General features: G+C 40.7%; 1 protein-coding gene across 1 annotated transcript in view; it reads right to left on the reverse strand.

Moving 5' to 3' along the window:
• Positions 1-7,117: 7,117 nt before the first annotated feature.
• Positions 7,118-11,706, reverse strand: part of LOC104538357 (coiled-coil domain-containing protein 6) — an 11,871-nt gene continuing 7,282 nt past the window's right edge. The window contains exon 4 of the mRNA XM_010181527.1: positions 7,118-9,822. Within this exon, the coding sequence (XP_010179829.1) occupies positions 9,631-9,822 (192 nt within the window). The 3' untranslated portion in view covers positions 7,118-9,630. The remainder of the gene's footprint in view (positions 9,823-11,706) is intronic.

An 11,706-nucleotide genomic window follows, 5' to 3' on the forward strand; every position in this document is an offset into this window, starting at 1 on the left:
TCCCTTCCCCTACTGGTAAGTCCACACTGCTCCCTCTGGCACTGTCCTCTACTCTCCTGGCTGCTCTGAGCTTTCCAGCAAGTCAGTCTCCCCAGAGTTCATCCAGCTCTCTGATCTCACTGGTGTTTGTCTCCATGCTTTCTGGTGCCAGCTCTGCTGCATAAGAAAAACAAACTCTCTTACTGTTACTCATCTTAGGGCAGTACACAGCCAGTAGAGTTGGTTTTGTAGCGCTAGCTAGGCAGAGTGGAAAGGGCTAGTCAGAAGATATTTGAATACCAATCCTATTTTTCTCTGCTCCTTTATTAGCCTGAAATTCCACAAAACCACATCCATCTATTCTCCTCCTGCTCATCATGGCAGCATGACGTTCCAATATCCTCCTTCTGTCACTTACCAGTGTCACACACCTGTATTAGATGCACTTTTAGATATAGGATTTGGTCCAGTGTCATTTTCAAATCAACAGGTGCTTTCTTTGGCCATTATGGCATTTTGGTTTATTCTTAGATTTTAGAGTAATCAGGCAAGAGTGTCCTGTGGCAGAGCACAGCCCACAGGAAAGAGCTGGCATCTTATCAGCAAATTCCTACTGTTTCAGATTCTGCAGAGACAGAAAGCTGCCAAAAGCCAGAGGGATGGAGGGGCTCCAACCCTTACAGTACCCAACCGGGTGGGCTAACAGTACACTTGTTTGCAGAGCAGAGAGCTGCAAAGTGACCTCAGCCTGTGCTCCAGTTCCCACCTTATTCCACACACAGTCACAAGGGTGCAGGAAGGCTCCCGTATGCTGCTCTCCCAATGGCCTCCGCAGCTTTGGATCCACCCTATGGGGCATGAGACACTTGAAGGCTCAGAAGGTCCTGAGGACATCAGTCTACCCTGGGGAAAGGAAGCATGGTGCAACTGTCCCAGTGCAGGCAGGTATACAGAAAGGGGAGTACCAACACCTAGAGGACAGTTATTTAAAAAAAAAAAAGTAACTACCCAATCCTTTTCTTATCATGACTGCAAAAATTCATACAAGTGATCCAGAACAACTCGCCTTATTTGGTGATGCAGATTAGCAAATCCACATTTTCCAAAGAAAATGGTACCAATCTCAGCTGAAGTGCCAAACTACTTCATATTACTAACCTTTCTTCTCTCCCTTGCTAGAGAATAAGCAAAAGTAGACAGCATGTGCTGAAGAGCCAGAGAAAAATTACAAAGGTTTTTAGGAAACATGAACAAAGACAGGTCACGGCAGATTTTAAATTCCCATCTCCAGGCAGAAAGATACAAGTACTCATTATTGACCTCTTCTCCATTTATTTTTTGCTGCTGACAGCCAGGACAACGTTAAGATTCACTATGGAATTACAACCTGCTTCATTCAGCAGCAACTGTCAAAATGCACTCAGATCCAGAATGGCAGAGCCCAGCTTGCAATACTGCTTTTCCACACTGGATCAGAGGGGCCTTCAGCTACAGGAGAAACGTCAGAGTGTGACTATAGGGACTGAGGAAGAAAGGAGGTAGGAGCGGTGTACTTCTGAAGCTCAGTCCCACGAATACATTCCACACTGTGACTGGGCAAAACGTATTACAAAGGGGATCTCAAGCTATCAAAGTGCTCTCCACCATAGTGTGATTCCTGAACGCAGCTGGCTACACCCAGTTGCTCTGTGAGGTTCCTGCAATTTCTCAAATTCATCCCTAGAATGACAAAGGGAAGTTTAAATCCCACATCAGTGTTTCCCTCCTTCTTAGGAAGGATGGAGATGGTCACACAACGGATACTTGAGACTCCCACAGATGGCTGTTGTGGTTTCACTAAATTATCACGCCAGATTTTGTTCAAGCCCTAAAGAAAAAAAATACAGGGCATACTGTACAGTATTTTCACTAAGATAAAGAATTTGGACCTAATCTTGTTCTAACTCTGCAAACACACGTCATATCTCGCTTCCCCTTTTTATTCTTCATGGTGAATACTCCAACTCTTGCTCCACATCAAACAAAGGACACAAAATCTGTCACCAATGCATTAGCACCAGTTCACTGGTTAGCATGAAGAACCAGGAGTAGAGAAAAGCCAGAGCTGACTTTCATGAAGAACCCTGAGGCCCTAAAGCAAGGTTCCCATCCTGGCCTCCCCAGTCCTTGAATTTAGTGTTTTCTGCATCCAAGTGAACTAACAGTCTTTATACGTACCTCCAGTCTTCACCTGGGAAATGCAGGACTGACTTCAACTTCTTCTTGCTCCTGGGCTGAAGGATATACCGTATACTCTGAACGGTATGGAATGTGCTCAAAAGCACGTGAAACGGACCAACACGCCAGCCATCAGTTTTACATAGAGGAAGGATTAGTCTTATTAAAACTGCTTGCTTTGGACACATCATTCTTTCTCCTGATCTCAGCAGTTTACCAGATTTTCTAAGTTAACTCCTGCAATGCTGGGAACTTGCTTTTTTTTATAAAGGGTTATAAAGAGCACCAAAAGAAATACAAAAGAACCATCTAAAGCTGAGATCACCTGGACAAGGCAATCTGAAATTAAACCAATCACATGCATCATCTCTCCCTTCTTGTGTGGTCTTCTGAAAGTATTCAAGTAATTGCTCCTGTTCAGGCAAACATCAGGGAGAAAACAAACAGCATGCACGAAAACAGACATCAACAGAGCTCACTCATCCAGTTCACAGACCCACTGGCTGTGCCAGCATCAGGCACGGTACTCGGACTGAGACAGGCAGAGCTACTGCTCAGCGCTGGCAGCAGTGGAGGGAGAATAAAGGCATTTTAAGAAACACTGCACATATTCTAGGGACAGAATAACATGGATCAGCTAGATTAGCATTCACTGAAGTACTTCCAGGGCCTCGTGTCAAAGAACTTGCAGCCATCATACTACAGGAATTTTACTGGTCATGCGGTAGAGGTATGCCTGAGTAGCAGCTGAGCAAGACAGAGACAAGTGGATTCAACCACTGAGTTTAACACGACAGACAGTGAATAAAGGACAAGCATATGTAAGTCCTACTGAGACTTTAAAATTTAAACTCAGAATCTTGGCAATACAGCTAGAGACAGCAAATGATACTTACAAAAGCTATCGAGTATGCCACACAGGTGATGAACAAATGCATACAACACAAAGGTAACAAAACAGGTATTTCCCACAGGATGACACAACAAAGTACGCACAGAATTTTCACAAACGTGTACCGTCATCTTTATGCATATAACGTTTACAATTCAATTGTAAATCTGAAGGTGACAATTCAATTATAACACTGCAGTTATAGTGCACTGTCTGCTTTTTTCCTCTTTGTTTCTAACCAAAGATGGTGAATACGATGTCCCAGTATCAAGAAAGCACTCGCTACAAATAAAGATATCCTTAAATTCAAATTGACTAATGCTTTAATATTATTAAATATAATAATTGATTAATGATTTAATAAGAAAAGATAGCAAAACAGTAGAAATCACGATGGATTCCTCAAACAAATCTCCATTAGACAGTGATTGAATCCATCAATAGTAGAACTACTTAACTGTAATCAGGTTTAACACAGGCAAGGAAACATTTTTTCCCTTCTCTTCCTCTCAAATTTAGTATCAGATCAGAAAAGCAGCTGTACTGCTGTATACTGCTTTTGACTCAAAATACGTGAGTTTTCCTACGACTTCATACAAATACACATCTCTGTCCCTATGAACTTAGAACAAAAGGAAAAAAAAGAAAAAAAGATGAAACTCTTCTCTTAATCCCCAATCATCAGAAAGTACCCTTAAGGTAAGCAGGCCTACTAGGATCAAAAGATACCGCAGTTCTTGCTGTGGCAAAAAAACCCCAAACTCTCACTGGAAAGCAGCTGTAAAAGGTTAAACATAGACGTTAATTCAGGAGGAGAAAGATACTCGGGAATTTTCCCACAATAATAGCTCAAGAAGTATAGCTACATTCTTCCAAGATAGATGCAACACTGATGGTGTCAAGCACGCATGGTTAGACTTTAAATATTCACCTAATCCAAAGTGAGAAGCATCTCCTATGCAAACTTTACTATGCAAACAGGATAATCCCCAGATTCCCCACTTAGCTCATTTCAGTGAAAATACCAGAAATGGCTCAATTAGAATCAAAGACAGCAAAAATAAAGACAAGCACGCATGTTTCTCAGATTCCTAGCTCTCATTTTCTTCCTCTTTTTCCCAGTGACGACTGACAGAAGGAAATATACACCCACCTCACAGTCTTCCATACAAGTAAATACAAAAAAATCAAGTGTTTATTGGAAGTCTGCATGAAGGCACAGATGAGCTTGATTACAGACACATCGTAACAATTACAAATATATGTAAACACCTTGAGATATACAACAAAGCAATAATACAGCTAATACAGGAATAAAATATAACCTGCTAAAAAGAACACTTCTTTGTATCTCAGGTTCTTTCAATGATAAGCTCCAATTCACACCAACACAGTGTAATGCTTTTGAATTCATCACTTGGATTCATGCTCAACAAATCTGCACTTTGACCACTGTTGTTCACCACTGGATTTATAAATTTGAACTGAATTTGAACAGGCTTCCTTCACTAGGATCAGGAAAACATAACCAGCTAGACACCCAAGGAACCAACCTGTAATGAAGCTTTGTAGTTTCTCTAAATACACAAGAGCAATCACCAAGGTACTGAAATTAAATATAAGCTTCAGAAAAGCTCAGAGATGCTTGTCCCATTTTTACTTGCATTTGAGGAAACTGCTGTATTTCTGCAGGAAAGGAACAGTCTACAGCTGTCAGGTGATTTTTTTCTTCCTCCACAGGAGGCTTAGATTTCATGTGAAACACCTGCCAAAACAAAAGTCAGCAATCACAAACTAAAGTGCCTTGGACAGCTTAGGTTTTACCACTAAACACCTTCGTTTATAGATACAGTATTAATTTATATTGTGAGAAAACCCACCTTTGCATGTAGAAGACTACTTCCAATATTTATGTGGAAAGGGGCATTGCTTTTTTTGGCTTTTTTTTTTTTCTTTTTAATTAGATACCAATGCCAGGAACTTAAGGAATTGCACCACAGCACTTTTTGGGGAAAAAAAAAAATCACACAGAAAAAAATGGTAGCTTTAGTACAGGCAACTCCCAAGCCCAGCCAGAGCACTCTGAGCAGCAATTCACTACAAGGGACACACAGTTTTCTCTAACTCAGCCCTCAGCAATCCATCTTAACTCCCTACTCCTCCTCCCCGTACGTTTTATGACCTCCAGAGCCCAGATCCAGTGAGAACAGACTCCCACCCAGGTAACACAGGCAGAACAAACCTAGCACACCTACACCACTTCTCCTGATCCTGTGGCCACATCATCCCAACCTAAAGATGAGGTAGTACTTTTCTTTGGAGCCTAACTAGTTGAATAGGAACAAGCACTATTCTTCGTAACGTAACAGCTGCTTGTTAATGCAGTGCCAAACTCTGCAGTTTTAGCTCCTCTTCAGGGCACACTATTAATGCAAGAACAGCAACAGCTGGTTAAAAATAATAATTAAAAAAAACCATGATACAAGCACACACTCCCACTTGAACTGACTGCATCATAAAGGCCACAGTCTGGCATATTCAGTGACTTCCTCCAGTCCACAAAGTGGCAATGAATCTTAGCCTCTATTTGCACTGGGACTAGTGGTTATTACCCAAGAGGAACATGAAGGATATCCTGAGTACTTACTACAGTGAGATGTGGAATCTCTTCTTAAAAAAAAGTTTAAATATTAAGAACTCTGGTCCAAATCCAGAAAGGGCTGGGAGAGGAATTCAGCTCCTCAGGGAACTGAAGAAACCAGATTGTCTCTATGCATACAGTCCACTTGGTAATTAGGGGTCTGTTTTCTCTCTCCTCAAGAGGACAGACCCTTCCCCAGAAGGAGGTTGTTGTAACACATGCATGTATTATAATTTTATAGCTTACACTCATAAACCTGGTTTCTTATGAGATGGCTTGAACTGAAGAAATATGCTCTGCATAGTCCATGCTCTGTAGACTCCCAAGGATCAAAAAGAAATAGCCTGCTATGACTGAAACAAAAAAAAGGAAACACCAAAACGAGCTGAACAGCGTTAGAACTCACACTTGTAAAACTAAGCATCAGGATTAGAAAAAGCACTACAAGGCTTGAACAAGGTCCCTGGATGCAGCCTCTTAGTAAGCATTAATCAATACCGAGGATGAGAGATTGTGTTCTTTGATTGACCAAGTATGCAAAGCTATTTTGTCTCTGCGATTAGTTTTTACTTATTTAACAAAATACACGGAGCCTAAATTGTCTCATGCTGGTAGTGCAACTTGCACAGACCCCAGGAAGCTTTCTCAGTTTCACTGCTTCCAAGACTCTATTTTTCATTCAGCTGAAGTACACAGGCAGACGGATTCCTGAAAATGAACATTTTAACAGGAAAGGAATCCTGTTCTGTTTAGCTCCAGCACAGCAATTAATTGCCAATACAAAAGTACTGACACTTTCTTGAAAAACTCTGACAGTCCTTTCTGCCCTTGGGGATACGCTCTCAGAGGAGTACACGCAATTAAAACCACCTTATCTGGCTGTTAACTGGAAAACTAACTCCGAGCAGTCCCACCTCTTCTTCCAAAGAACTTCTCTGGAACAAATAGTGGATAAAATAAACTCTCAATGCTCTATAGAGCATCAGCTGCACTCCAGTGTCCAAGCCAGATTCCTTGAGAGAAAAAGTAAAAAGAAAGCTGCTTGATTGTCAGAGAGGAAAGTGCTGTTGAAACAGCTACAAGATTTTTTATTTTTCTTTAAACCCTTTAGCTGTAAAAGGGTACACTTACAAAATGCTCATCGTAACTGAAAACTGCTTCTGTGGTCTTATACAACTAATGATGATGCAGTGTGCAACTGACAGGCATCAGGAATGAAAAGGACAGCAGACACCCACCCAGGTGCTTCGGAGATCGAAGCCAAGCATCTAAGCCCTCCTCGTAAGCTGGACCTCGTCGTCAAGTGAGTTTCTCCAGTCTATAGGAGATCTGACAAAATCACAGCTGCAGAATCATAATCCATGACTATAATTCACAAGGAAAACTGAAAATCCATTTGCATTTATTAGGAGATGGTTGTGCACAATTCCTCATCGTATTCAAAAGTCTACAAATAGAATTTAACACTTCTGACTGCAAGCAAATGTTTGTTCAACGTTCTTAGTTGGCTAAGGCCGACTTGGCGCCTTGTTACGCTCCCAGGATTTAATTACATTTGTCAGTTCTTTACTTTCCTCTGGTAACAGTCCCACTGGAATAGTAAGGAGAGTTCTCTAAGACACTTTATAACAGCAGCTGAACTTGGGTCATGCAATTTCAGTTTTGGAATATGCTTCAAATGTCAATTCTTCCAGGCAATTTTCATTTTTAAGATCTCAGAACAACACTGTCAAAGGCGTTCCCCCTTCCCACCCTCCCCTCCCCCCCAGCACTTATACTACCACCACTATAAGCTCACATTCTATAGAGCCGTATGTCCAAGAATCTCAAAGCACTTCAGGAAGGAGGGCACCATTTTAAATAGTGGTATACTTGGAATTCTACTTATAAAAGAGGTTGGTTTTTTTTATATTCGTCTTATGTTTACAAAAGGACAAGCATCAAATTAAACCAGTCCGATCTTGACCTTAGTGCCACCTCTGACTGCCTGTAATTCTCTCACACGCAATCCTACTACTGATTCAGGAGCTCTCTTTAATTACAACACTCACAGCTGAGTTTCCTCTATGCAAAGGTGAGCATCTGCTATGGTCAATTATTTTCAGATGGAAGCACTGGTCAAATTTTAGGTCTGCCAAAATCTTGAGAATCACTTGATTGGAGAGTCACTACCACAACTAATGTCATTTGATAATGCACTTGATCCCGTATCGGTTTAAGAAGTTTAACAGACTATATATGCATTTCTCTAAGTTATTTCAGAGCTGAAACTACATAACTACAGTGAAGAAGTTCTAGTTTTGCCCTAAGTGGAACCTTTTACAACATTATTTTAACTTACTATTTTGATTTAGAGCACTAATTTTATAGAGATCTTCAGTTTGCAATTCTTACTCAATAGGTGAGCGGCAAACATGAAAACATATGTACAAGTGTTAGTATACTACCAGAATGCTCTACTTCCTTCTTAAAAATGTCCTTAATAAAGCATTAGGCATGTCAAACAAACTTTTGTAAACAAAAGATAAATTACTCATCTTCTGCTCTGATTATAGCCAGATACATATTCTCATAAAATAAACATTCTCTTGTCATTTTCCATGGCCCACATATCCATATATATGAGGTAAACCACTTAAAATCATCAATAATATATAATCGTCAGTACTCAACAGGAACCTGGGGATAAAATATAACTAGGATGTCAATATCAAGAAGTGACACTTTGTTCCACTGCAAAGTGAAACCAATTTATTTGTGCTAAACGAATGGAAAGAATGTATTCAGAATACATCTCTTTATACATTGTACCGGCTTAGGCTGCTAAAGAAGCATTCATTAGTGCCACGTTGTGCTACTTTCTTGTACTCTGTTTCTACCAAGCAATACAACATTTTGGCCGTTATGCCAAAATATTCCTATATGCTCATCTTGTATCTTATTTTCTAACAGACTTTTGATCATTTAGAATAAGCTGGTAAAACTTTGCCTCAGGGGAGTCACAATTAATATATTTTAACAAGAAAAGAATTCTCATCAGCTGTTCTCTACAATCACATTGCCTTCTGCAGCAAAAAAACCAAAGAGCACACTTTAATCAGCAATCAGTAACCTGTGGGCAGGACCACACTTACCGAAGTTAATCGTGACAGATCACACAGTATGGGCAGCTTACAGGTTAATGTAAATGTCAAGCGAAATCATCAAACCTTAAGGTCCACGAATTGTACATTCCACAGACTCCAACAAGCCAGTTCCCTCACTGTAAAATTCAGACTGTACCATATGCTTGAGGTGCTTTTAAAACAGGAGAAGAACGGATGCGTCTTGTGTGCTGAATTAAGCTTATTTACTATGTAATACAACAGAGTATGTGTCTTGGGCACTGATCAGGGTGTCTGACTCACTTTTGCACTAGAAGTCGTTATTTCAAATGACTGAAACGTAGTGCTGATTTTCTATAAGCTTGGTAAACACTGTAATATTTCAGAATTTGTCATATAGCCCATCATGCCTTTAATTTTCTGCAAATCGTCATGAAAAAATATAAAAAGGTATCCCTTTAACTTTACAAACCTAAAAGCCAGGAAAATGAAGCTTTGGAGCCAAGCAAAACGACATAATGCCGTATTACCAAACAGAGTAGCAAATGTTCCAGCCAGAGAATGGACATACACGTAGTTCAAGTAAACACTGATGGAAAACTTTGTTAAGTTAGTGTTGTAGACCCACAACACTGGCTGCATTTTATACAAACGTTTACAACACAATTAACAGTGAAGCCTATATAACCTCAGTGCAAATAAGTCAAATCCAAATATGCCAAGTAAGCCTTTGGCTTTTAGTAAACTGCTCCATGTTATGAGTCCACTTCTGACACACAGACTGCTGAGCACATGCACTAAGGCTGAGAGGAGGGATGCACTGAATGTTGAAAAGTGGCTGACTGCGACGCTGCGGATTGGACCGTAGGTTGCACAGACGGTGGAGGTGGTGGCGGAGGTGGCTGCACTGGGGTCTGCGTGTTTGGAGAAGGAGGAGGAGTGGGACGTTTAAATTTGTCGGGGCTGTTACTTCTTCGCGGTGATGGCCTCTGCAGAACAAATATTGAAATTATGTTTAACACATGCTCCTGAACAACTTTAGGTGCAAGTTCTTGGCAAAGGGGAAAAAAAACCACAACAAAAAAACAACACAAAAAAAATCCAAACAATTCTGTGGGAAGCATTAATTTCAAAACACTGCGAGAATCACAATACAATTTTTACATAAAATAAATGTTACTTTGAAATGGAGTAGCAAGGGAAAAGGGAAGTACTTTTGAGATCAAACAGAATATGCATTCCTTCCTGTCAGCTCACAGGAAATGAACGCACGACATATGTCCTGACCATATTATATATGATGACCAGCAACCTATAAAGAAATGAGAGATCCTGTAGGGACAGCACTGCCCAGTTGTGCTTGCCAAACCAGTAGGAGATATATGTCCTGAAGATACATTTACCTATGATGACCAGCAACCTAAAAAGAAATGAGAGAACCTGTAGAGACAACACTGCCCAGTTGTGCTTGCCAAACCAGTAGGTGCTGATGGACCTTTAACTTTATGCTTCTGCCATATGAAGTCCAACTCCATGCTACCTGAGTGTGGGTGGAAATGCTTCAAATGCCAGAGAGTCTGCCCAGAATCTCCAGCTTTTTGAAAGAGTCTTAGCCTGCACACTAGAGTAAGACCAAAGCATGACACAAGTTGTTCTTCCAAAAACAACCAAAAAATTACAACCATTTGAGCTGCAGGAGTGAAGCAGTTGTTAAAGAGAGCTCCCCCTATATTGGGTTTTCTGTGAGGGGTTTTTGGTTGTGTCTTTGGTAATGGGGAAGGGCTATGGAGATGGCCCTTGAAGAAGCTACCTGAAAAGCTCCCCCTTTGCCTTTGTCAGCCCCACCTCTGACCAGGGCCAAGCCAATCAGCGCCCCTGTGAATTCATGGATTTAAGGGGGGTGCAGGGCATTTCCTTTCTCTCTCTATGGCACTGACCCTGACCAGCACGGCCCCAGGTGCAGGTGGTGCACCTTGCCCAGCTGGGCTTTTCCGGCCCCAACCGCAACTTCAGCTTAAGCCCCACTGCAGCTTCATCCCAAAAAAAGAGAGAGAGCCAGGACCTCCAGAACCATCAGAAGAGATCTGCAGCGGAGAAAAGAGTGCAAAAATGATAAAAAGATAAAAATGCAAAAAGATAACTCATGTTATCTTTACAAATTTGGGGAGAATGGATCTGCTTTAATGTTATCAATGTAAAAATATAAATTACAGTGCACAACACTACTACACTTTTGAAACCAAAATGCTCACTACTTACCAATCCTGTTAGCGTTAATCAAGAACCTCATGGCATGACAAACCACCCACCCACAATTAATAATCAACCACAGGTGATCAGCTCTGGGGAGAAGCATGATTACAGTGCTATGCCAAATGTACTGTAGGCAAAGTCAATTTATTTTGTAATGGAGATCAAAAATGAAGAGTCAAGAATCAAACTGCAGTTTAGTCAAATAATGTAGAGTGTATCTATTTTGCTGCACAACTATGTACAATTGATTAATGCTGTATGGGAAAGCTAAACTGACTGACGTCTCTGAAATACTTAAAATCATTTATTGCATTTGCGTACATCTAATAATACAAAGGGACCTGGTTTCAGTATTGAGACAAAGCCAAGAGCTACTTATAAACACCTTTCTCAAAACAAATAGTATTTTGTCCTGAAGATGATCTTTTTCACAGTGACTCTATGTGATACCAATTAATTTACAGTTTCAGAAAGAGCAGTATTTCACAGAGACTGAATAGAGCAAGTTCCTTGAAAAGCTTAATTATAAAATGAGATTCTAGGTTTTCCAGAAGCATAAAGATCTTCCTGTGGCTAACTCATGTGAGGGGGGGTGAACCTGGACCAGGATTCTACCTTCC

The sequence above is a fragment of the Mesitornis unicolor genome, unplaced genomic scaffold, assembly GCF_000695765.1.
Source record: "Mesitornis unicolor isolate BGI_N332 unplaced genomic scaffold, ASM69576v1 scaffold27603, whole genome shotgun sequence".
Taxonomy (NCBI): Eukaryota; Metazoa; Chordata; class Aves; order Mesitornithiformes; family Mesitornithidae; genus Mesitornis; species Mesitornis unicolor.